A 27,097-nucleotide genomic window follows, 5' to 3' on the forward strand; every position below is an offset into this window, starting at 1 on the left:
ATATGGCGGGAGAGTGCATGCGTGTAAACATGCCCACGTGATTTGGTACAACATGGCGGCATGTGGCTGGCGAATTTGGCCTAACAGGAGTCAGGTATTCGAAGACTTAGATCGTTTACACTGCCGGTAATTTGTGATTGCAAGCCATTTTTCACTCTTCTTGAATTCCACTTTCACGTTCAGGAAATCTGGGTATTTGCTTTGAGACGGAGTTCAGCAGATCTCGCACGTCCTTGGGTTAGATCCCAACGTAGAATTAGTTGTTTATGATTTCCAATTTACGTTCTTTTCCGTATGAAGACGAAGGTTTCAGCTGATACCAGTGTAGAAGGAGTGCCTTCGAAAACAACTACTGCTACCACGATTTCAAACACTGCACAATCGAGCGTCTGGTCAATATGTGACATATCAACTGACCCACACGTCGAGCTACGAGACATAACACCGTCAATTAGTCCAGTGTTTACCGACGATCAAGTGCACGAACTGACTCAAAATCCTGCCGAAGTGGATGTGTTGAGCGAGCATTTTCTCCCGCATGATACTTTCAAACGAATCGACGAAGTTCTGAGCTCGAGCGGTGAAACGAACCTTCTGTACACTGATCCAGAGCTTAGTGACTCATTGAAACAAAACCACGATGTTCTTTTAACAGGCGAACTTGGTTTCCATGGAACCATGTTCCCATCGTTTGATTCAATAGTCGAAGCGGATAGGATACTGAACAAACGAGACGAGTCATCTCCAGTAAACAGTGCTGAAGAAAATGTTTCACAGGCTGGTGGTTCTGATAATGTTAATTGGTCTAAGGACCGTGCAGAATTAAATAAAACCACAGGGAATCCAGGAGATGAGAAGCAGGAGGATGACAATAAAGGTGTGAGGCGTTCTCCTCGAAAGCGTGTTCAGGTTAAAAAGGATTCAGATGCACAAAAAACAAGCAACCTAGCTGGAAAAACCATCTCAAGAGGCAAAGATATATCAAAGCTAAAATATGCAAAACAGCCTGAAGGAGAAGAAAAGAAAGAAGTACGCAGAAGTGGCAGGGCGCAGAAAAAAGTGGAAAAGGATGACAGTGATGCTGACAAAAAAGGGAAAGATAAAGTTGTAAATAACAAAAAGAGAAATGCAAAGGAAGATGCAAAGGCACAAAAAGCATCTTCACAGCCAGAAGACTCTTCTAAAAATGTGCGAAGGTAAGCTCTCTGAGATGTTTTTCATTTTCTTATTATCCTCTTTGCCCCTAAACCAGATCTGTAGGCTGCCCTTAACCCTTTGAATCCCAAGATAGAGTTTCTTCTTAAGTATCAATACATTATCAAGCAGACAGTTGATTAGAATAAAGAAGAATATCAATCGGGGGATTACTAGTTGATTCAACACAAAATTCTCAGAACTAACATCACAAGACTTGTATGATAGATAGTAAGGAGAATTAATAATGAGATCTGGGAGTGTAAGGGTTAAATGTCTGCTATTCTTTACACACTTTACACACTGTTCCACCCTGTGACAGGCATCTCAGCCTAGGTCATTTGACATAGCCGAGATGCACTGAATCATTACATATCTTTCCTTATGGAAGGTTGAAAGTTATTTACTGCAGAACCATATTAGCAGTAGTCTGCCTGCCTCCCTATCTGCTACAAATTTATTTTTTTTAAACCCAAATCTTTTGTTATATGTATAATGTCTGGATCAGCACTTGAAAAAATAGCATGATAATTGACCAAAGGATGAGCAGCGTCAATGTAATTTGTCTCCCACAATGCTCTGTGATACATGCTTGTTATATTTTGTTGCGGAAGATTTCATGCTAGGAGAAGATCTCTTTGCATGTTTATCTCATCCAAGGATCACCACAGACACCATTGAAATGCAGATAGTTTGGTACAGAATAAAATTGTTAAAGCGTGAAATTGCCATCCTCCCTCTTACCCTTCAACATTCATGAGTGACCAATACAATATTTCTCATTATAATATCATTGCACTATTAAACAGACAAGTCATGAGTAGAAAAATAAAATATGATATTATATTATAGCAATTATGTGGCAGAGTGTAAAGAGAATTACTACTTAGAACATGGGAGTATAGGGTGAATCCTTGTACAGTAAATGGCAAATAATAAACATTAAATTGCCTGCTTTCCACTACTTGCAAATTTAGGTGACATTCTGGACATTTTAAATAGGTAAATTAACAGATTAAATTCAAGATAGTTGTTCAAAACCCCAATTAGAGATGTTGAAAAACAACAAATATTAACCCTTAACTCCCACAAGTGACCAAGACAGAATTTCTCCTTACAATATCAATACAATATCAAGCAGACAAGTGATGAGAATAAAGAAAAATATCAGTTTGAGGATCATTAGTTGATCCAATACAAAATTCTCAAAACTGACATCACTAGAACTGTATGGCAGACAGTAAGGAGAATTACTAATGAGATCTTGGAAGTCAAAAGGTTAACAAAACAAAGGAAAAAAAAGCTGAAAATGAGCAGTTAGCTATTTACTTGGTGCCTCTGAGGAGTTCAACTCAGGAAAACCAAAAGACATATACAATTGTATAGCCTAGTGAAGAAATTCTGCTTGAAATCTCCAGTGGTCAACCTATTACCCTTCAATAAGACTTAATTTTTTTAAATATAATATAATTTTACATTTCTTGTAGGTCACCCAGGAATCAAAGCAAGGCTTTTGTGGAGGCAACGCAGAAAACAAACAAAAAAGCTCCAAGAAAACGTCAGGAAACAAACCCTGAAGATTCAGATGGTAATAAAGAAGAGAGCAATGATAAAGAAAGCAAATCTGATGAAACTAGATCAAACACAAAGAGAAGAAATAGGAAAACAGAAATTTCTGAGGAGGCAAAGAGTGGACCAGAGGAAAAAACAGTAATAAGAAAAAGTGGAAGGGTGACTAGAAATAGAGGAAAACAGACTAAAGAAGAAGAAGAGAAGGCGACAGAAGGAAAGGTCAAAACAAAGGTGAAAAAAACTAAAGAAGAATCTCACAATGAACTGAAAACTGGAGAAGCAAAAGTCAAAGACAGTAATGAAACAGAGATTACAAATAATGAGTCAGATATAAAAGAAGATGATCAAGACATTTCTAAGAGGACTGCTGGTAGTTCTGAGGTGAAAGATGATAAAAGTATATCATTTGCCAAGAAGGAAAGAGGAGGTGACATAGAAGAAAAAGCTGTCAGAAAGAAGACAGCAGAAGTGAAAGTTGAACCATCTGAAAACAAGGAAAATGAAAATAAGAGAAGTAGCAGAAGACAAGAAAGAAAGACTGTGGATAACTCAGAGAAAAATGCTGAAAAAGGTGAACAATTGGAAACATCTATGGAAAATAATTCCACACACAACATACAAAAAACTGATAAAAGAGAAAATGTGCTAAGTGAAGGAGATACAAAGTCTGATAAAGAGGACAAAAGTGTTGAGAAATCTGTTAAAAAAGAGGTCACAGCTCATGATTTAACAGACGAGGAAGCTGTCGAGGATTCTAAACAGGATCCTGGGAAGAAAGACTTAAAAGAAAGCAAAGAAGATAAAGAGTCAGATGCTGAGATGGACTCAGATAACAATGAGGAGGTTAACGATGACTCAGATTATGATCCAGAGTATGATCCAGATCGTTTGTGGTGTATCTGTAGAAAACCACATGGTAACAGGTAAGATCATGTTAATTCACTGTACCAGATAGGATTTAACCCTTTAACTCTCAGATCAAATTTGTAATTCTCCTTACTGCCAACCATGTAAATCTTATGATGTTAGTTCAGAGAATTTAGGAATGGATCAACCAATTATCCTCAAATTGATATTTTTCTTTATTCTCATCACTTATCTGCTTATTATTATATTGATATTGTAAGGAGAAATTCTGTCTTGGTCATTCATGGGAGTTAAAGGGTTAACAGTTAGATTCCATGTTCCTATCATATGACTTCAAATGTAGTATGAAGAAAAAAGTGGTACACATGGTGTAGCTGAGTGTGTCACTGATGCTCTCACCTTATTTTGACATCTTCAACATGGAATCTCTTTATTTTATATCATATAAAAGCAAAAAATGCCAATGTGCTCCAACAGATCATTTGCAAGAACAAATTAAAATACAAGCATGATTCAGCTTATTATGTAAACATATATATATATATATATATATATATATATTGTGCAAGAGACAGAGGGGTTTTTTCACCTGCATGGCGGATTACCCACACTGGCCGATTATTGCATAGGCCAAAACAAAAGTCAACAGATTACCTGCACTGGTGGATAACCCGCACGTTATGTTATTCAACTTTTTGGTAGCAAAAACGTGACATTAAGGTGATACATTTCAGTCTTTTAAAAGTTGTCTGATCTAACTTTTGAAAGCGTGAATGCTTATTTGTTGAGTGTAAAGGTCAAAGAAATTCAGACGCGTGCACAATTCTGTGTCAATATTAGCATGTACTTTATTGATAAAATCATACAGAAAAAACACTGAGATCAAGCTGATGATTTTAAGTGGGCAAGCTATGTTATGAAATCTACAGTGATTTATACATTGATAACCAATAGCAACATATTGAACAGCAAAGATCAGTACATGTGCTTGTAATATTTTAAGGTCATCATGTTAATTGTTTGTGATTTTTTAGGTTCATGATTTGTTGTGACCGCTGTGAAGAGTGGTTTCATGGGATGTGTGTTGGCATAACAATGGCTCAGGGAAGACAAATGGAGAAGAACAGCCAAGACTATGTCTGCCCTAAATGCAAAGGTACCATCACTGTAGAATAGAATAAAATAGCTTTGTTTGGATAGTAATGTTGCAGTCCCCATACTGAATTACATTGGAAGATAGTTCTAACTGAGGTAATGGTATCAATTTTTTTGACATGCCAGCAAAAATAGAAGAAGGGTGCAGCAAGGAAGCCAAAGCAACATCAGGAAGACCTGAGGAAGAGAGCAGAGAGGTCACTAATACAGAAAACACAGGAGAATGTCGTCCTCGCAGAGAGCGCTCGCTTAAGATGAAAATCCCTGGCAAACCAGAGACAAGAAAGCGGCGACATATCAGGGTTGAAATGAATGAGGTATGTGCATGTATAGCACAAGTGTTTGTGCAACCAATCACTTTTGTTCCACAATTTCCAAAAGTTCACAATATTTTATTAATGCTCTATATGACCAACACATATTTAGAGAAATACCTTATTCTTTTAAACAATGTATCCAGTAAATTGAATCCATCATTTGCATTGTAGATGGAACTTTTGCTTAAAAAGCAGAAATCTCATCTGAAAGAAGTCTTTTACCCCTTGACACTTGAGAGTGACAAGCAAATAATTTCTCCTTACAATATCACCCCTCAATCACACATTAAGATCATGAGAGTAAAGAAAATGATCACCAACTAAAGAGGCTCTTGATTGTTAAACAAATTCTCCTTTTCAGCACCCTAGGAGATGTCTAGGAAGCAGTAAGGAGAATATGCATACTGATGTTAGGATCTAAAGGGTTAAATTTTTGAACCTATGGGGTTGAACAGTGTCCTTGGTATTGCATACATTGACCTGGTTTAGTTTTAACAATTAATTGTAAGTTTTGTTTCTGTTAAGGATGACAGTAGCAAAAGATCTAGAGATTCTAAAGGAGAAACAAGAGATGAAAGAAGGAAAAACATTCCAGAACACAAAGGCTTCAAAATACCCAAGAAGGTGAAGTCTATTCCCACCATTTATAATGGTAACAGGATTGAGTGGAGTCTAATTCAGTCTGGAATCGTGTGAGTGGTTAACAAAATTGGACACTTGCAAAGCAGGAGTCCAATTTGTTAACAATGAGTATGATTACAGACACAATTGGATAGCACGGAGTCCAGTTACCAATTAATCAAAACCATGACAAAATTTGAGAAAGAAACCAGACGTTGGTTGTACATTTTCATAACAAAAAACACAACAATTAACTTGGTGAAATGCAAGACAACAGTGCAGCATTAAAAAAGAAGACATACTTAAGATCTTTTTGTTGCTGCATAGGTGAGGACAACACCAACTCCAGCATCATACATGCATCATCCCACCCAGTCGCACTGTGTGGCCACTGATTGTTCTAAACTTGCTGATTATCAATCTGTTTACTGCAGTTCAGAGTGTATGCAAAGGTAAGACTTGATATGAATGTTAATGGTAAAATAATCCCCTGTCATGTATTTACCACAATGAAGTGAAAAACTTTTAGGTGAGTTGTTGTTAACAAGTCCTTTTTCCACTGAGTTACTCAGTGAAGGTGGTTCACCTTGAGTCTAAAAGTTAGAACAAACTCTCACAGTGCCATAAGCAGTAGTAGAGTGATACCTACAGACATGCAGTGATATTAGTTATACCCGGCTGCACAACAGTTTTTGACAAACTGCTAGAGTTCATATTATTTTCAGGTCAATCTCAGTCAAGTCAGTTCCAAAACACAAGTGCAAATTCCCATCTGCATCACAGTATACCCATCCCTACCAATATCTGATTAGTAATTCTCCTTACAGTCTGCTATACAAATCTTGTGATGTTGGTTTGGAGAATTTGTTATTGGATCAACACCAATAATCCCTTTATTGGTGTTTTTCTTTTTTCTCATTACTTGTCTGCTTGATATTGTTTTGATATCATAAGGAGAAATTCTGTCTTGGTCTCTCATGGGAGTTATACTGTAAAGGGCCAAATTAGACCTTTTATGATACATGCACATACAAAATGATTTGTAGTTCAGTGAAGGCCATTAGGATGCTATTTGAAATAAAAAGCAGAGGTATTGCATGGTAAGAATCCTTTTAAATAGCTTTGTTTTCACATGTGAGAGATTCAGTTTAACTGTTTAACTCCTAAGATCTGATCGTTAATTCTCCCCTCTTGCTGCTACACATTTCCTATTAAATTGGTTACAAGAAGTTGGTGTTAGGTCAAGATAACAACATCTACCTGATAAGTTCGAGTATTCTCATTACCTGTTTGCCAATTACTGTATGGATATTATAGGGCGAAGTTGCATGTTAATCCCATCTTGGAGTTCAAGGGTTAAGAAGAAATGTCAAGCAAAGTATAAGGCATTCTTGAGTAGGCTTATTATTTGTCTTGGTTGAATTTTCAGGCATGCTGAGGAATCTTTGAAAATAATCATGGAAGAGAAGAAAAAACGAATGGGGTGCAAATCCTCTGTGCCCACATCCAAGAATGTCACGTCGCCAACAGTGAGTCTGTACTTTTTTTTTTCACAATATGTTTATCCAAGTGGACACTAAGGGCTGTCTTGAAAGGCACTTTCTTTGGCAAGGTTGACCCTTTTAAATGCCACTGGTACCAAAAAGGAACTTCTTTCAAAACAGGAACGTATTCCTCCTCCAAAACAGGAGGTCATTGATTGAATTGCAAATCGGAGGTGGTAGTAAGTTTGATGATTATCAGTTAGGGAGCATGGATGACAAACCAGCATACAGTTAAAAAAGAACAGTAGTACCAAAGCAGCACTATGGACTTTCTGTTTATATGACTACTCTAACATCAAGGCACTGCCAAGGTAACCGTGTTTCTTTTGTGGATGTGGAAAGACAGTGACGTGTACCGTACAGGCAGCTCTCGGGGCATCTTGAAATATGCAACATTTATTATTTCAGGTCAACATTTTATCTTAATAACGAAAAGAGCACTCTTTTAATTTCATGGTTTAGTCAAGTCTGCTAGGGCCAGTCCCTTGGAATTCTGAAACAGCCCAAGTCTCCTCACAGACAGAATCTGCACAACTCAAAGAGGGAATAGCAGTCATTGAGAGGTCCACTGGGCGGGTGATTGCAGGTGTGGCAGCACCCTGTCAGGAGGAGTTAGTTGATTGGCTGCATGATCATCCTACATTTGAGGTGCTGCGGCCATCAGGTTTGTAGTTTGAGATCAACCATTTACATCTGGAAATAGGAGAAAAATTGTCCCTGAGGACCACAATCTGTGTATAATTTTTTCGGGTAAAATCATTTATCAGAAATAATTAGGTGGAATTCCTGCTCTTGTTCAGATAGACAGGAATAGGGAAATACACGCAATGTGACCAACAGGATTATTTCCAGGCTTTTAAACTGATGCATAACTCACTATATTTCCTCTAATAATTACGTGGGTGATGATTTCAAATTTCTGCTAAAAGGAGGGGTGCTCATGGAGAGGAGTGCACTTAATTGAGGGGGGGGGGGGGCTCTCCTGTGCTTATTCCATTGCAGTTGAAGCTTGAGAAGTTATAAGTAAAGTGGCAATAGGAACAGGTTTTCCTTGTATCCCTGCTATTTAAGAGTGTGAGGGAGGAGGCACTTATTTGAGAGGGATGCTTGTTTGACAGTGTGGCCAAGGGGTTTGGCGCTCATTAGAACATGGGCACTCATTTCAACGAAATGGGGTACTTAAATTCATATTGGTTCTTGTGGTGGAGATGAACTTGGGAACTCTCTTGCCTTTCTGCCGTGTATTTCTTTCAACTTAGTCAAGTGATTGTGATGCATTTTGATGTTGAAAACCTTCATGGAAATTGTTATTAGGTTGGAAGGATTAAGTTAACACATCTTTTGTGTTGAATTGCAGTTGGGAAAGATGAGAAAAAGAAAGACAAAAAAGAAGATAGCGAGAAAACTGTGAGAGAAAATATTAAAAAATCACTGAGGGAAATCTTAACAACAAGGTTTGTCATATGCGTGTTATACTGAAGAAATGTAAAATGGTTTCCGTGTTTACATAGCCTGATGTAAACACGCGGGAGGTTGGGAGGAAACCTCCGCTTCGCGTCGTGGTTTCCTACGCTTATCTCGTGTTCTCCCAACCTCCCAAGTGTTTACATCAGGCTATGTAAACACGGAAACCATTTTACATTTCTTTTATAAAATAACTAATGAAAGAGGAACGAAAACCGTGTTTACATACGCTTATGTAAAATGGTTTTATGGCCAATCAGAGCGCGCGTACTATTTGAATTATTTTATAAATGATATTAGACTATAAACATAACAATTTACATGTTATAATGACATGCTATTATAATGATTATCTCAAAGGACTTTTTTTTAGGAAAAAGCGTCTTGATAACAGCCTCTAGGCTAACCTGCTTTTTGTTATTTAATGAAACCTTTGCCAAGAGTATTACCAGACAATTTGTTTCCTTTTGAATACTATAAGTTTCTCCGTGGATCACCTTTGTGTATAAGGACTACGACAACATCTATGTATGTATTCTAAATATTAAGTAAAAAAGGATCCTTACAGGTATTAAACGTTATATTGCATGAATTAAAACTTGATTTTATTAGTTGTTAGAGTCAGTGCGCAGTAGTTAACCTCTGTTGAAATATTTATTGATATTGTCCGTTACAGATCCAAGGAACAAGAGGATTTTAACGTAACTGAAGAAGACATTGACAAGTGTTCACTGGATGTCGAAAGGGAAATGTTTTCTTTCTTTGGAGATACAGGGCAACGCTATAAGAACAAGTACCGCAGCTTGATGTTTAACCTCAAGGACCCCAGGAACAAGGTTAGATTGGTTGGAAGCTTTTGAAAGGCTGCGAACTCTCACTGTCTGCAATTTGTAAAATTTCCTTTAAAACTGATGCTGTTTCAGAAAATGCTTGCTTGGTATGTTTTGGAAATGATTTCAAATGTCTAAGCAAATTATGATTCGAAATGAAATGTTTGTATTAATTTTGCCGAAAAACATTGCTTTGAGAGCCACTGTAGTCAATGTTTCTTTTTTATCATTAGGTTCTGTTTCGACATGTTCTGTCAGGGGAGATAACTGTAGATCGTCTCGTGCGGATGACACCTGAACAGCTGGCATCACCAGAGCTGGCTACCTGGCGGGAACAGGAAACAAAACATGTTAGTACTGATTCCATTTGTATTTAATAGAGAAGTCACGAAGGCGTCAATTGTTGCATGTGTCACCCTCAGTAGCAGTGTCGACGGATGTCCCCTTTGGGGTGTTATTATTGTATGGGATATTTAAGGGGGCACCGTCACTTTGTTTTAAGTCACTTTTGGGAGCTGCCAAACTATCTGTATGTGGAAAGGGGCCGCAAAATATTAGTGCAATAGAAGCAGTCATGAACCAAGGAGAAGCAAGGATGGCTGAAGATGGAGAAGATTTGAAGGGACTCGGAACGACTACTTCATAGAAGTAGTGTACTTTCGTCTTGTTGTGGCGGTTTTCCTCTCAAGTAAAACTTTATTCTTGATATCTTTAGACCCTGGAAATGATTAGAATGAGCCAAGAGGAGATAAATGCAACCAAAGCACATACCAAGAAAACACACAAGGTTAGTTTTTTTTAACCCTTTAATTCCCAAGATGCGATTGTTAATTCTCCCCTGTAGCTGCTACACATTTCCTTGTAAATTAGTTGTGAGAACTTGGTGCTAGATCAAGATAGCAGCTTCTACCTGATAAGTTTGAATATTCTCATTACCTGTTTGCAGAAGAATGTATGGATATTGTAGGGAGAAGTTTTGTGTTGATCACTTCTGGGAGTTAGAGGGTTAACGTTATGGAGTGCTTTATAAAGAATATCTTCTTACCTCCTAATACTTTGACTGCTTTGTTAGGGAGAGGTTGAAATAGACGATGATGACTTGAGTACGCTTGAGGTGAGAATGAAGTAATAATAGTTGTCCATACTGTATATTGACGTATATTCAACAATTATTCCATGAGCGCGCGTTGAATATGAGTTGGCTGTAACCATTCTCGTATCCAACAAGAGCAAATAGAAACGTTGTTTTATTAAATTTCATTAAGTTCTGAACGTTTGAATATTTTCAGCAACAATTTTCAGCTTCCAGTACGTCTCAATGCATTTCCGTATAAGGTGACTCGGAATATGAGCCGATAACTGAAGTTTAGTGAACCAATCAGAACACTAGAAATGCAATACTTGGAGTTTGAAATGTAATAATGTGACACACTTTAGTATCGCTTTGTGTTACTGAGCCGACGCACGACAACATGGATTTTTTTTCTTTTTTTTTTAACACAACAAACTTAGTGATCCAAGGATTTATTTCTAAATCCGTAAATAAAAAGCTGTTGAGTAACCATTCAAGTGAAATCTTCCAAGCATCATTTTCACACGGTTTTCTTTATTTTTGTTTACAAGTCCTAGGTTAAAACCCCCTTTGCATTTCGCGCTTCTTTTTTTATATCAGTTTTGAATGAGTTACAAACTGCTTTTGCTGAGAATAGGAGTTGAGGGTTACATCTAGTTTTTGAGAATTACAATATGTTAATCTCTTCTTTATGCCTTTTTCTTATTATTTTTTTTTCTTAGAATTCAGTCAAAGCAACTACAGAGCTTAAAGAAGAGAAAGGTCTTCCTGATAGCAACACAGGATCCAGCACCTTGCTTCTCGACACCACAGATGAACATCGGATTCACCTCTTTGATCTCAACTGCCGCATCTGCACTGGAAAAATGGCACCCCCAGGGGAACCTCCGAGGAGAGAAACACCTGCGCCTCTTGTATCAACCACGTCAATGTAAGGCATTGGGAGTTCTTAGGGAGGGGAGGGACGCGAGAATTGTTGATTGTTTTGAAAGAATTTTGTGTGATGATTGAGTAGGGCGTTAAGTTTTGAGAGACAGAGGGGTGTTGCTTCATTTTCTTAGTGTTGAGGTGATTTGTTTTTAACAGAGTTCAAGCTGTTGCTGAGAGTTCAATTCCTTCTCCTACACCCATGGACATTGTCACTTCCGCCAGGTTTGTTCCTTTTTAGTTTAAAATAGTTTGTAATTCCGGATTCTCGACTCAGTTTGCTCAAGGTTTGCTAAGTTGTGCTTTAGTTTTGCTGTAGTTTTGCTGTAGTCTTGCTGTAGTTTTGCTGTAGTTTTGCTGTAGTCTTGCTGTAGTTTTGCTGTAGTTTTGCTGTAGTTTTGCTGTAGTTTTGCTGTAGTTTTGCTGTAGTTTTGCTGTAGTTTTGCTGTAGTTTTGCTGTAGTTTTGCTGTAGTTTTGCTGTAGTTTTGCTGTAGTTTTGCTGTAGTTTTGCTGTAGTTTTGCTGTAGTTTTGTTGTAGTTTTGCTTTAGTTTTGCTGTAGTTTCGCTTTTGTTTTGCTTTAGATAGCTCCGTGATTGGTCTTGAAAACTCGCGCCTCTCTATCGACCAATCAAATTCAATCTAAAACCAATTACGATTTGTGCACTTGCGTTGCCTCGCGCCTCAGCTAGTTTGCTTATGTTTATTTTTTAGTTCTTATTAGCTCCTTGCGATATGGGTCTGTATTCTGATTGGCCGTTATAATTACTCTGGTGTTGATCTCACGAAACGTAGTCGAAAAGCGCTCTAGAGAGCTTTTCGATTGAGTGTCGTAAAAACCAAAACTACTGCAATTACCGCGGCCAACCAAAGCCCGGGAAAACGCGGCGACCAAGACGTGATTAGTTTTAGTTTTGTCTTTGATTGGTTGAGAGAGCGGTGCAACGTTTCTGGACCAATCACAGAGCAAAGTAAAGCAAAACCAGTGTGATCCCGGATGACGTTCGACGCTTAATTGAAACTTGCTGTATTTGACTGCGTTGTTTTCACAGCTCACCAGACTCGGCCGTGCAGCCTCCCGAGTCACCCTCTATGCTGGCCAAGACAGCTAAGAAAGTCCCAGCCGTGTGGAAAGGGTTTGTGATGATGCAGAGTATAGCTAAGTTCGGTACGAGTGCTTATCGTGTGTCCGGACCATGTGACGATCTGCTGCAGTTGTTGCCCGATACACTGCATGTTCAGGGTCGCATTGCGCATGAGCAGGTTTGGGACTATCTACAACAACTGAAGAGCTCTACATCAAGGGTAAGAACTATTTGCGCACATTTCTTTAAAACTTCTCAATTTTGAGTTTTTTGAAATACTAGTAGCAGATTTCTTCCTAGTTTGTTTTTTTACTCTTGGGCAAGAGTTGTCATGTCAGAGAGGCTTACTGCCCCCATAGGAACCACTTAACCGTCTAGAATGTTGAGTGGTGAGAATAACTTTTATGAGATAATATTGTCACAACATTATATCGAGAGTTAGTAGTGATACTCGCTAGCGCTCCATGCCTCTAAAACCAGGATAAGCTGAGGCAGTGTGAACCAAAAGGCTTTTTTGCAGACTCTTTCTACCATTTATAAGTAATGGTTTCCGTCTTCGATTTTTTTCCCAGGAGGTGTGTGTGATCAGGTACGAGGCTTCCTCTGATGACGAGAAGTTGAGCTACGTGTCGCTGTATTCGTACTTTTACAGTAGAAAGCGATGTGGAGTAGTCAGTAACTGTTACACGGGAGTCAAAGATATGTATCTGGTACCTCTAGCCTCACATCAACGCATACCGCCGGAACTACTACCGTTTGATGGACCTGGTAAGACTGCATCTGAACTTGATATATGAATTTAGGCTCGACAATCGACCACTGTTCGGGAAATAAGGCTACCATCTGTACCCGGGCGGGGAGAAACGCGGAGCAAACTCAAGAGAGCGGCGAAAATTAAGCCTGCGTTGAATTAGCTTTCCAAAACACTCGATAATTGGCAAAGAAAACTTCCCTAAATCCTTAACTCCCTAGATCGTATTTGAAACTCTTACCCCCAAGCTGTTGCAGTTTTGCATCTTTTCCATCTGAACTATTCCAGAGAACTTGGTGTTACATCAGGATAACACCCTCTAGATTATAGCTTTGACCTCTCGACTGCTGTTTGGAAAGCAAGTTGACCACCCCTCCCCGAAGAGGGAGTAGCGAATAGCAAATTCAAGAGAGCTTCGAGAATGGAAACATAAAACGCTTCACTCCCTAGATCTTTTCCGAAACGTTTCTACCTAGCGTCTACACTTTTACCTTTGAACCATTCGACCGAATTTGGTGGTATATCAGGATGTCACTTTCAAGCTTGCAGCCTTGTCTACTCGTACGACCCTTTTGTTAAATTTCATGTGGATATTGCGTGAAGCAGTTACATGGCAATTGTTCTTTGGTTGACTGTTATACAGACTCCTTACCAAAAAAGTTTGAGACCATACGCTTGACATTCTCTTCACTGCCAGGTTGTACTGTTTTTATAGCAAGGGCAACTGAAATAAATTGAATTGATGTTGGATTTATTCTTTCCTTCAGGGTTGAATGATCCCCGTCCTCACATGCTCCTTGGAGTTATTGTCCGATCTAAGGTGATGTTCAAGCGCCCGCGTGCACTTAGTCAGCGCTCACTGTCCCCTCCTCCAAAGCGCCGAACCAGTTCAGCGAGTGTGGAGAACAGCAGCAGTGATGGAGGTGCTGTGGAAAGTCCGGCCAGGAAACGAGACGTGCTTAGTGAACTTCATGACTCGCCTCCAGCGGACATTGAAGACATTGTGTTCCAGTACAACACCACTCAAGCTAAGATCAGCAGTAAGGAAACCAAGGATTTGTCCGCCAAAGCTTCTCCTGTTTCTGAGACATCTACACCTTCAGTTGCTTCCTCCTCTGGAGCGGCGAGCTCTCCTGTTTCTACGAGTAATTCATCTGTTCCTTCCCTTGAGGCACAGAAACAGCAGTTACTGGATCTACAAGAGCGCGCACGGCAGTATATCTTGGCACAGACACAGCGAAAAGAAGTTGCAGCTGTTGACCATTCAACTTCGGCTAATAGCGAGGATAAACCGAAGATTCAATTTCCTGTTGCAAATAATCCAGAAAATGAGAAGAATGAAACAGTAGACGACGATGCACCGTATGATCCCGAAGAAGATTTAGTTCTTGACCTTAATTCCACTGAGCTCAACCAAGCCAAACCTGCAGTATCTGTACCATCAGAGGAGCCAACCAAACCCTCCAGTCTGCAAATGTTGGTCTCCACTCTTCAGAGAATTCAAGGTGCTGCCAGTAAAAGTTTAAGTCCCCACTTGACAGCACTAACTTCAATCCTACCCTTAGGGGCTACCACCGGATCAAAAGGAGAAGGCAATCAAGGAAACGAGACCACTGCCGTAGCCACAGCAGGTACCGTTAACCCGTCGCTCATCTCAGCTGGGCCGAGAAGTCCGTCCGCTGCATCAGGTAGCAGCATACTGCAGCCCATTGTGCCTCTCAACAGTGAAAATATGAGAAATCCTTCGGCCCCAGCGGGGTACAGGCCACAGCTTTCTGGGCTAATTGACCAAACAACCACGCCTGCTGGAGCAAATGGGCCACAAGCTTCAGATATGGCTGACCGTCAACCAATGTCTACCGGTGGAGGATTACAGCAGCCCTCAAGTATGAGCGATCGACAATCCTCAATTATAGCCGATCAACGTTCAGCGGCTGTCATATCAAATGGGCGTATTCCAGAGCGTGATGGCTCTACCACAGACGGTTCACATTCTACTTTTTCCAGTTCTCATGGCCATCAGTTTCCTGAACCCTCTGTCCTGAATTTCCAGCCTGCATCGTCTGCTCAGAGACATCAGCCGCCTGCTCAGGGCCATGGTTCACACATAACTGAACCTCCACACATTAATCGTCACGTGAACGACGTCACGCAGCAGTACAGCGGTCTTCGACCAGAAGAGCGTGCGCGGCTGGCGGCGCGCGAATCCCGCTTAGAATCGCGGGAGAATAGGCGATTATCAAGCGAACACAGAGGTGAATCTCAGGAACAAAGACGATTGAGCGAAAGAGAGAGGGATAGTTGGTACAATAACCCGCGCTACTCACGGGATTCCAGGTCTTCCGGTTCATTTGATTCGCGTAACCCTCGGGATTCGCGAAACGACTGGCGGAATCAGCACAGGTCCGGACGGCATTGGCACGAGGATGAACATCGGCGAGACAGACACGCCCAACCGATAGACGAACGACCGAGATACCAAGAACGTAGAGACGAAAGACGGTTCCGGGAGAATTGGGGTCGGGAGAGATGGAGGCGGTGATCGTACGAAATTGTTAGAAACAGTTGTACCCAAAGTTCGTTAAAGTTCAATTGCACTTCAATGAATTTGTATCGTGAATATTCCGAGAGCTCTCTGCTGGGATGCCGTTTGAAGTTTTTTCAATATGGCTCAGACGCGTTGTGTTAATTAGAGACTTTTAGTTCCGGTGGGTTATAACTTCTGTACAAAGCAGGTAGATGTTTTTAAAGATATATGATGCTGTGGAGTTTTATCAAAGCGGTTGCTGTGTTGTTTCTCTAACATCTAATAAAATGTGTTCGTCATTCTTTTTAAGTATCTTGGTCTCCCATTAGGACAACAGTCTTCTGCTATGTACTAAGCAGTTTCGTTCTGTTTGGAAACTGTTTGGGAAACATGACAACTTAAAGAGATCCACAGTTTATTTCCAGTCCCCGATAAACGTTAGGATCACTGTCGATTTTTCCTTTCCATCCAGACCGTGCAGACTGTACAATTTTTTTGTTAGCTTTTTGAAAACTGTGATTTACGTATGATTTAAGTGTACACACTTTTTCCTTACTTTTTGGTGAAGTTGGACTGACATTTTACGCGGTTATTCCGAGCTCTCGTTACCAAGCAAAACAAAATCGCAGGCTCAAGTTTTTCGAGCAAAAGGAACTTGGCAAAAAGGAGATTGACAGCCTAAAGAACTTTACAGTAACGAAAGCGCCGCAAGCTACAATCGAACTCTACTGGAAAACAAGGTTTTTTAATTGGAGTAGAAGACTGATTGATAGCTAGCAGGGAACTTTAGCTATGTCAGTTGTGTCTAACCTAATCTCCGTTTCTATCGCAATGCATGCACAGTATGTGTGAAATGAAAATTATTGGGACAATTTCCAAATGACCAGCAGATGGGACTCAATGTTTCATCAATACTTTTTTTTTTACCAGAAATCGAAAATATAGCACAAAAAGTGTAACTGTTGGTTTGCATTTCTCGTTGTTTAAAGCTTGCCAGCCTCTCGCGAACTCTTCAATTTTTTCCGGGGAAGCGGGTTGTTTTAGAACTGAGTCTGCATTTTACCACTGGTCAGCTGTCTTCAGTCTGCATTTTACCCCCGGTGTGCAGTCTACAGTGTGCGTTTTACGCTGACCGGTCTCAAATATACTTAATGCCGGGCAGTCGGAAAATTTTTCCAGTATTTCCACCGAAGGGTTCTCTCAAACTCGTTGAGAATAAATGTCGCGTTGCCCCGTGCAACCGTCGCAACCGCTTTTCAAACTCTTTGCTTTATTATTATTATTTTGTCAGTATTCCTAAAACCTCTTAAACTGGTTTTGGCTTTCCATACAAAGAAATAAAAAATATCTAATTTTGTGTAAGATAAGTCAGAGGATGTTTTGAAACTGTTTTGATTTAAAATAGTTACGTGACCGATGAAAACAGTTGATCGGTGTTTGTGCTCTCTGTATTGTATGATCTCGACTGTGATTGGTTGCAAGACAATCAACCGTTCAGGCATATCTTAGGAGTTCACGGTTTTGTAAGTTTGACTGTGAATTAGATTAATTAGTTAATGAGGAAAGTGAGGTTCACTGCTTCAGTTTGGTTCAGAGGTAAGTTCTGAGAACTTATAACTCTAAAAAGCTCCGTACTGGCTGTTACATTTGAAAATCCTATCAGAGTTTCATGAACAGTATCAAGTAAGCCTAGAAATCTCGAGGTTTATTGATCGTTTGTGAATGATTGCAAAACAATTAACATTTTAGGTATGTCTTAGGTGTTCACGCTTTTGTAAGTTTGTCAAGTAGTTATTAAGGATACACATTGAAAGTTCGAGAAAGTAGTGTAGTTAACTGCTTCAGTTTGATTCAGAGGTAAGTTCTGAGAACCTATAACTCTTAAAAGCACCGTACTGGCTGTTACATCTAAAAATCCTATCAGAGCATGAACAGTGTCAAGTAGGCCTAGAAATAATATTGGAAAAACCTTTATTTACTTCAAACGTTTCGCTCATGAAGAAATCTCGAGGGTCACGGATCGGCTAACACCGCAGCCTAAGTTGTCATTTTCTTCAAATCACGGATCGTTATATTCTATCAGTAGTTTTGGCAATTGAAGAAATAAACCTCGCAGGTATGATGCAATTTTAAGCACTTGCAGAAAAGAAGCGTGGTAAAAATTCAAACTTCGATGGGATTTGAGCTCTTGCCTCCCAGACTCTATTGGGTGTCACTAACAGCTGAGCTACAAACTCGCACGTCGGGAGCAAGAGAAGTTTACATCATTAGTATAGGGGTATACTAGAGGGGTATAATTATGGTAATTATGGGTAACGGACGTGCTTCATATCGCTGCTTGATTTTCTTTATTTTTTTCACAGTTCTTTATATTATTTCAATTGAAAAACGACATATGGATTGCCTAAACATTTCCTCTTTGGATTATATTTGCAAGAATCATTGTTTGTATCCTAACAAGTGGATTTCTGCTGTATTACTACCTCGTTATTCAACAACTAATCGGCCTCGCTTTGTTTGTCTACGACCTAAAGGTTACAACACATCCAAAGTCAAATACTACGCTAACTCAACTACCACCTTCAACCAAGCTCGTCTTACTTTGGCTGGTGACGTTGCTTCTAACCCTGGTCCTGAAATGGGTTTCTTGTCGTCACAATTTGACTTTGGAGCAATTTCTCAACCGAAGGAAGATTTAATTATTCAAAACGAAGATTCTCAATGTTATTACATTCCAACCATTGTTTCTACGCATCGACGACCATCAAAGAAAATTTACTCAAGAAACATCAACAATATCACCTCTATCACACGCGTTGGCCATCTACCGAGAACCATCGCTTCTAACCCTGGTCCTGAAATGGGTTTCTTATTGTCACAATTTGACTTCGGAGCAATTTCTCAACCGAAGGAAGATTTAATTATTCAAAACGAAGATTCTCAATGTTATTACATTCCAACCATTGTTTCTACGCATCGACGACCATCAAAGAAAATTTACTCAAGAGACATCAACAATGTCATCTCTATCACACGCGTTGGCCATCTACCGAGAACCAAATCCACCAGTAATTTTGCTCTCCTCAATGTGCGTTCGATTGTTAAAAAATCAACTCATTTATGCGATTTGGTCATCTCCCACCATTTAGACATCCTGGCCATAACAGAGACTTGGCTTAAAGGAACCGAGGATGACAACCATGTTATTACTGACATCAACAACATTCTTCCGCATTTTAAACTCCACCACATACCAAGAAGGAATCGTAAGGGCGGCGGAGTCGCTTTGTTGATACGAGATGGTTATACCGTACTGCAAAATTCCATCATGAACACAAGCTCATTTGAGTACTTAGATGTGAGCATATCCAACAAAAGTGAGACATTCCGTTTAATTGTTCTCTATCGCCCTCCTCTGTGCAAAAAGAACAACACCGGAAATAGCTTTTTGCAAGAATTCTCATCTTTTCTTGAAGAACTTACATTATCAAGGCAGCCCATTATAATTGCCGGTGATTTTAACTACCATGTTGATGATCTATCAAATCCTGAAGCTGCCTCCTTTCTAAATCTCCTTGAGTCCACTGATCTAATTCAAAATGTATCTGGATCCACTCATCGCCTGGGCCACACATTGGACTTGATATTATCTCGTGAAGAGAATAATGTTATAACGGATGTTCGCATTCTATCAGCCGACAATATTTCAGATCATAATTTGGTTACTTGTAAGGTGAAATGTACAAAACCGAAACCTTCTACACTACATGTTAAACACAGAAACACCAAAAGGCTCGATTTAGCTAGTATGATCAAAGACATCGAAGAATCTAATCTCATTACTAATCCACAGTCTTGTGTAACTGAGCTGACTACACAATATAATACTAATCTCTCGTCTATCTTTGATCAACATGCTCCTGTGAACGAGAGATGGGTCACTCTGCGACCGCATTCTCCTTGGTATACTGATGAACTTCGTAAGGCTAAACAAGACAAACGTCGTCATGAAAGAAGATATATTTCATCTGGTCTTCAAATTCACCAAGAAATATTTATTGATTCCTGCAAACACTACAATGATCTTCTAACAGCGACAAAGACAAACTATTATCGGACTCTGATCAGCTCCTCTGACCAATCACAACTATTCAAGATGGTATCTCGCCTATTCTTATCGAAGAACATTGCTGCACTCCCTAATAATGATTCATTGGATACATTGACCGAAACGTTCAACGATTTTTTATCAAAAAAATTGAGAAAATAAGATCGGATTTGGACTCCCATACTGCCCAAGCACCCGACATCAACGTCAATTATCCAGTCACCTCGTCGTTCCAAACTTTTCAACCTGTATCTGCTGATATTGTTCACAAACTTATTGTTCAATCTCCAACTAAGTCTTGTCAACTGGATCCCATTCCAACACGAATTCTAAAGTCAATTCCACACTTGACGCCAATTATAACCAAGATTATCAACGCCTCCATGGCTAACGGAGAATTTCCTGATCAGTTAAAACAATCCCTGGTATGTCCATCTTTAAAGAAGCCTTCATTGGACCCGAACTGTCTCTCAAATTACAGACCGATTGCAAATCTATCTTTTCTCTCAAAAACAATCGAAAGGGTGGTCGCAAATCAAATATACAGATTTATGGCCGAGAACCAGTTATTTCCAGCGATGCAGTCAGCATACCGCAAATACTACTCCACTGAAACTGCTTTAATAAAAGTCTCAAATGACATCCTAAGAGCTGTAGATCAAAAAGAAGAAGTAGTACTTGTTTTGCTAGACCTTTCCGCTGCGTTCGACACGATCGACCATAACATATTACTTGAAAGAATGGAGAAACGTTTCGGATTTGGAGGTATCGCACTAAAATGGTTCAAATCATACCTAGAACATCGTGTTCAGTCAGTGAAGATCAAACACTCCATCTCTAAGCCTCGACATATCTCCTACGGCGTACCCCAGGGATCAGTACTTGGTCCACTACTCTTTCTAATGTATACCTCGCCTACAGAAGACATTGTTGCTGAACATGGCCTAAACTGTATGATATATGCCGATGATTCGCAACTTTACATAAAGATAAACTCCTCTGACAGAATGCTAGGCATGGAAAGATTGAAATCATGTGTTAATGCAATCATGGAGTGGGCCAAGAAAAACAGATTGCAGTGCAACCCTTCAAAAACAGAAATCATTCATTTCCTCTCACGCTTCTCAAAAAATCCTCCTTTCTGTAATATCAATATTGGAGATGATATCATTAATTTATCTAATACTGTCCGAGACCTAGGCGTCATGCTTGATTCTGTGATGAACTTACGCTCGCATATAAATTCCATCTGTAAATCGTCGTCTCTAGCAATCAGAAATATCGGTCGCGTTCGTAAATACCTCTCGACGCAGCAAAATGAAAGATTGATACACGCCTTTATCTCATCGAGACTTGATTATTGTAATAGCCTATTGTACGGTCTACCGATTTGTGACATCGAAAAATTCCAACGGATCCAAAACACAGCTGCCCGCTTGTTAGTCGGTGCCAAATCAAGAGACAGTATAACACCTATACTTATGAAACTTCATTGGCTCCCGGTCACAAAACGAATTCAATTCAAGATACTGTTGATAACATACAAAGCACTAAATGACATGGCTCCAACCTATCTTGTTGAACTTCTTAGTCGATATATTCCTGCACGAAACCTCCGTTCATCAAATATGAATCTACTTGAGGTCCCAACAATTCGAACTAAAACGTATGGGCAAAGAGCATTCTCCTACGCAGCACCGTATTTGTGGAACCAACTACCTGAATGCATAAAAAACGCCGAATCTGTTGACTCCTTTAAACGCTTATTGAAAACTTATCTTTTCAAAAATTAAGCCACCAGATTATTTGATATCGTACGTTGTCAAACATATGCATAACACGTAATAATTCATTAGTTTAGATAGAGTAGCGAATTGCATGTATAGGATTTTTATCGAAATTTTGTTAATTTGTAATTGTAAAGCGCATAGAGTTCAATTTTAATGCGCTATATAAGAACTTATTATTAATTAATTAGTATTAGGATTTGGATTTTTTTTTCAGTCGTTTGCAGTTTTCAATGCCGCCCATACCATATGTGAAAATGCGTGCACCACAAGCAACTTGTCTAACTGCTTTATGCAAATTTAAGTCGCAAACTTGAAGCCTTATGGTAACGCTTCTGTGAGCATGTTCATTTATAATCGTTTAATCTCGGGAGGATACGATCCCCAATTCATTTTCTTGACAAGTTGAGAATTTCTTAGGGATGATGCAGGAAAACTCGTTGTCATTTTTAATCCTAGAACTTTATCATCCAGAGGTAGATGACAAGTGTATTGAGAATGTTTTGAATGTATACTTTATGCAGATTTACGAGGTGAACTCAGAGCGGAATTGCCGCGAATTTTGGGTGTCGTGGAGATTTTTTTTCAGGTATAAAGTTCAGAAAAGTTCTTTTCACAGCAGGAGAAAATTCGCAGCGAAAATTAGTGAGATTCACCAATGTTATTTACTGCGTGTAAAAAACTATCAATGAAGGTATTTACTTAAGGATAGTGAAGTGAAACTAATTACAGATACAGCACATGCACATACTTTATTTTACCAATTAACCCGCCCACGATGGAGATGACTTTAAACATTCCTTTGCAGAGGTTTACGTGACGTTTAACACGATGTTGAAGTTGGCTTTGGTTTTCATGGTGATCTCCTGTGTTCTAATAGCAGAGGCTCGTAGATTACCCAGGCTGCGCCTTCAGGAGACTGAACGTTACCAAAGGCAATTCTTAAAGGTTGGTTTACTGATAGAGGGTGACTAAAATTCTACCAAGGCGATGAGAAACTGGAATGGGTGGTTATAGATAGACTTCCAACAAAAAGGGATTAGGACGAGAGGCAAATTTGCGAGAAAGGGTGTGACGTTAGTCGCCAATAAAGCTTCTGCTTTCCACCCTTGTAGCACTAAGGGATTGGTTATTATTTATCACCTGACCGGGGGGGGATAGAGTTCTAATCATTAGAACTCTATCCCCCCCCTGACCAAGGGGGGTAGAATTCTAATGATCTCCCCTCATTAGAAGTCAATTTCCTTTATTCTCCCTCTTAAACACTGTAAAAACATAGCCCTTTAGTGACAAGAAAAGCCCACTTCATTGATAAATGAAAATAAGAGTCGACAATCGTAAAGTGCCTTGGCGCTAAGGCTCAAGATGGAAAAATGCGTTGAATCACGACTACAAAGACAACAATGGGCGTAATTTTCAATTTACAAAATTCGTCTTTACTGACTTTGTCCTTACCGACAGAAGAAATCTTTCAGGTAAATAGCCAATATCGGCCTGTTGCAAATCGTCCAGTTGTCGATTTTCGCTGTCAGCCGCCACAATCCGAGAAAGTTACGACAAACTACCTTGTATTGAGAACCGTGAGCGCTTTGCCGTTCATTCATCAACCTGACCGAAAGGCGCGAAAGGCGAGTGACGTGTCAGCAGCTGATTTGCGATATTAAAACACGTAAAAAAATCTCGTATTTTTTCTCGACGTGTGTTGTTACGGCTTTTCTCAGGGCTGAAAATCCTTGTACAACACCGTAGTCGATGTAATAAATACGGGTTTCTCTCTTAACAAGAAAAAAGAAAAATTAAGTGTGCAATACCTAGCTAATATATAACATGGTGACGTCTGACAAAAGTATCAGTAACGTCCAATAACTTATGGCATTGATTTTCTAATCCACATTGTTTGGTTCCTCTTTTTATCAAAAACGACGCATTGGTTTTATTGATTTGCATGCATTGTTCAAAAGGTTGATTTGTAGCTACATTTAGACAAATATGTCGTGGAAAGATAATTTTGAAGAACTCACGGTCTTAATTTTCTTAAATGTCATCCCGGCTTTTTAAAGAATCTATTAAGTCTTAAGCATGAAATATTGACCACATCTAACAAGCCAGAAGGATTTAATCTGAAAGAAATATTTAGTTGTTTTTGTTACATCAATAAATTTTCAGAACTATCTGCATCGTCGCTCGTGTGTTGCAGTTGGAGGAACGGGCTGTGAGGCCAATAACAGCAAGTGCTGTCGAAAAGGAAACCCGTTCACTGGAACCATGCGAAGTTGTGTCAATACAGGCAGCTTTTCAACGCCGTAAGTAAAAGACTCAAACATTTTGCTAATAATGATTTATCCAGTTGCATCATGATCAGTGATGAAACTCCTTATTTCCTCGACCAATGATGGTTGACTTTTTGTATCCGAGACATGAATGTATCGCTTATGTTCGTGTGAAATACCCTGAATACCCGGCAGGGGAAAGTTTTAATTCTTTACGCAACCAACCTTGAAATAAAACGGTGGTGAATAGTAGGTCCCAATAATCAGCGCGCGTGAAAAGCATTATTCATTTGTGTGGTATATACCAATAATAATTATGAACATTATTGTGGTAGTAATAACTATTATAATACAGAACTAACTAAACACAGCCCTCCCGCCAGATTCTCCCACCAGCTGCGTGGTCTTGTTCATTCGCTAAAACTCTAATTTCGTTTTGATTTTTTTCATATCCCAGGGAGTATACATGTGTGGAGGCATAAGGAAACACTCGGCGTCAGATTCAAGAAAACCCAGAGATTTTTCTCTTAACAAGTTTTGATTTGAGTCTTGTCAAATGCACATAGGGTGGCTTCTATAAACTAACCAAATAGACATACACTTGCACGCACGTACACGTACCCACCCATGCGCGTTTCTTAGATCACAGCTAACTTACGAGTGCAAATTTAATAATAAACTTCTGTTTGTTTCACTCTCTCAGTTTTACTCATCTTTCTTTATTTTGATTTAAAAAATCACTACAACGTGAGGGTGTTCCTTGAATTTTTATAAATGGAAGACATGGTGTCCCACTCCGCGCGCTGGACTCCGGAGTCGAGGGGCCTAGGATCGAGTTCTGATTGAGGTGAACACGGACAGGGACCTGGGACGAATTAATTGTACAGCCAAGCAAGGAAAAACAAGAGAACCCCGACCCCAAGACTTCTATAACTATTGTGGTTAAGTTGTTTGGCACATAGGGTATCACCAAAACAAATAACGTGCGGACAAGCAAGTTTGACCAACCCAGAAATCGAAATATAACACAAAAAGTGTTACAGTTGGTTTGCATTTATCGCCGTTTAGAGCTTGAAATATGACGGAATAATTCGGTTCGGTTAAAATGTCGACGTCGGCTACGATAAATTCCAACCAGATGGAAAATAAACAACAAATTTGAAGCGCACTCCTCTTTAGTTCCTCCTTAGTTCATAAGTGTATTATTTAGTCAAGAAACGAGGCAAAACGCTATTCCTATATTAAGGTTGTCTACAGCATTTAAAGTTTGCGTTTGATACACATCAGTGACTCTCCCACATTTGCAGAATGTTTCGCCGCAAAGTGATCGAAGGTTTTTTCTTTTAATTTCGTGCCGCAATGAAAGCGTTTCGTTTTGTTTTATACTTAAGAAGCGAAAGGAGTGCTTTAATCTGACTTAGACTCGAGTTTGTACTAGTAGAATCACAGTTCTGAAGAAACGAGTAAAACAAGACACGCAAACGCATCACGCCGTACCAAAAATGTATCGGCATTAAAAAAGCGGTCTGCGTAAAACGCAGACCGCAGACCGCAGACCGTGGATAAAGTGCAGACTGAAGGTAAAATGCAAACTGAAGACTGGAGACCAGGGGCAAAATGCAGACTCGGTTCTAAAACAACCCTCTTCCCCAGAAAAACTTCAAGAGTGAGCTGGGATCGGGGCCGCACAAGTCGTGAGATGCTGGCAATAGTCCTCATGGCGATTGATGTTTTAAACTTCACTTCCTCATATGGTTTTGGCGTTGAAATAATGATTTAAGGTAAGAACGATTAGAAACTTTCGTTTCTAATTAGTATTAGTCCGTATTAATCCGTTCTAAACCGAGGTAAATCTGTGGCTATCATGGTCAACTTAACCTATGTCGGGCTTCTTGTTAGCCGAGATTTAGTTTTGCTGTGACGTGTTGTTATTCTCTGGAAAATTGTTAGAGTCTTCCTTAAATTAAAACAAATTAAGAGCAAGTGGAAGTCTCGAGTTCCTTTTAACTTGAATCATTTAGAGAAACCAGAAATGTCCACAAACTTCAACTAAAGAACCGAATCTGTATTTCACCCCCTGGTCGGCAGTCTGCATTCTACCCTCAGTCTGCATTTTACCCCCGGTTTGCAATCTATGTTTCACACACTGACCGCTTTTGCATAAACTAAATGCCAGGCAGTCACAAATTTTCACAGAAATTCCACCGAAAGGTTTTTTCAAACTCCTGGAAAATAAATGTCGCGTCGTCCTGTGCAAGCGTCGCAACCGCTTTTCATGATTAAATTCTTTGCTTCTTATTTTTGTCAGTATTCCTAAAATCCCTCCAATTGGTTTTCGCTCTCCTCACAAAGGAATAGAAAATATTTAAATTTGTCCATGATAAGACAGGGTATTTTGAAGCTGTTTTGATTCAAAAATGGTTACGTGACCGATGAAACCAGTAGATCGGTGTCGGTGCTCTCAGTGTCTTAAGATCTCGTTGGTGATTGACTGCGAGACAATCAACCGTTCAGGCATATCTTAGGTGTTCACGGTTTTGTACGTTTGTAGGGGGTGGTTTGTTAATCAGTCATTAAGGCAATGCATTTTACGTCCGAGAAAGTTAGTGAGGTTGATTGCTTCAGTTTGGTTCAGAGATAAGTTCTAAAAAACTCTTAAAAGCACTGTACTGGCTGTTACATTTGAAAATCCTATCAGAGTTTCATGAAAAGAAGGCCTAGAAAGAACATTGGAAAAACATTTATTTACTTCAAACATTTCGCTTCTAGAGAAATCTTGAGGGTCACGAATCGGCCAACACAGCTGCCTAAGTCATTTTCTTCAAATAACTGGTCGTAATATTCTAGCTGCAGTTTCGGCAATTTAAGAAATGAACCTCGCAAGTGTGATGCAGTATTAAGCAATTGCAGAAAAGAAGGCTGATAAAGGTACAAACTTCGACGGGATTTTAATTCGTGCCTCCCAGACTCAATTGGGTGTCACAAACAACTAAGCTACAAACTCACA

At 39.5% G+C, this 27,097-nt stretch overlaps 2 protein-coding genes across 5 annotated transcripts; both read left to right on the forward strand.

The window, feature by feature from the left end:
• Positions 1–46: 46 nt before the first annotated feature.
• LOC131770477 (PHD finger protein 3) lies at positions 47–16,234 on the forward strand. The gene is made up of 18 exons (XM_059086186.2): positions 47–1,196; positions 2,682–3,689; positions 4,668–4,789; positions 4,915–5,105; positions 5,631–5,729; positions 6,054–6,178; positions 7,156–7,255; positions 7,733–7,934; positions 8,628–8,724; positions 9,411–9,570; positions 9,798–9,914; positions 10,280–10,351; positions 10,637–10,678; positions 11,359–11,567; positions 11,723–11,788; positions 12,615–12,867; positions 13,220–13,415; positions 14,166–16,234. The coding sequence occupies exons 1-18, from the start codon at positions 295–297 to the stop codon at positions 15,938–15,940; spliced, it is 5,736 nt and encodes a 1,911-aa protein (XP_058942169.2). The 5' UTR covers positions 47–294; the 3' UTR covers positions 15,941–16,234.
• A 1,186-nt stretch (positions 16,235–17,420) lies between these two features.
• On the forward strand, positions 17,421–24,784 carry LOC131770499 (uncharacterized). Of its 4 annotated transcripts, none has more exons than XM_059086213.2 (4): positions 17,421–17,521; positions 22,629–22,768; positions 23,987–24,123; positions 24,548–24,784. In XM_059086213.2, the coding sequence occupies exons 1-4, from the start codon at positions 17,482–17,484 to the stop codon at positions 24,570–24,572; spliced, it is 342 nt and encodes a 113-aa protein (XP_058942196.2). In that variant the 5' UTR covers positions 17,421–17,481; the 3' UTR covers positions 24,573–24,784. The 4 variants fall into 4 exon arrangements, with proteins under 4 accessions (XP_058942196.2, XP_058942198.1, XP_058942197.1 ...); XM_059086215.2 differs by lacking the exon at positions 17,421–17,521 and adding an exon at positions 17,537–17,674; XM_059086214.2 differs by lacking the exon at positions 17,421–17,521 and adding an exon at positions 17,659–17,782.
• The last annotated feature ends 2,313 nt before the right edge of the window (positions 24,785–27,097 follow it).

This window comes from Pocillopora verrucosa, chromosome 5 (genome assembly GCF_036669915.1).
Source record: "Pocillopora verrucosa isolate sample1 chromosome 5, ASM3666991v2, whole genome shotgun sequence".
Taxonomy (NCBI): Eukaryota; Metazoa; Cnidaria; class Anthozoa; order Scleractinia; family Pocilloporidae; genus Pocillopora; species Pocillopora verrucosa.

Coding starts and splice junctions, on each gene's coding strand:
- LOC131770477 (XM_059086186.2), top strand. CDS start 295: ATGAAGACGAAGGTTTCAGCTGATACCAGTGTAGAAGGAGTGCCTTCG. Junction 10,352..10,636: donor ATACCAAGAAAACACACAAG/GTTAGTTTTTTT, acceptor CTGCTTTGTTAG/GGAGAGGTTGAAATAGACGA. Junction 11,568..11,722: donor CTTGTATCAACCACGTCAAT/GTAAGGCATTGG, acceptor TGTTTTTAACAG/AGTTCAAGCTGTTGCTGAGA.
- LOC131770499 (XM_059086213.2), top strand. CDS start 17,482: ATGAGGAAAGTGAGGTTCACTGCTTCAGTTTGGTTCAGAG. Junction 22,769..23,986: donor ACCAAAGGCAATTCTTAAAG/GTTGGTTTACTG, acceptor ATAAATTTTCAG/AACTATCTGCATCGTCGCTC. Junction 24,124..24,547: donor ACAGGCAGCTTTTCAACGCC/GTAAGTAAAAGA, acceptor TTCATATCCCAG/GGAGTATACATGTGTGGAGG.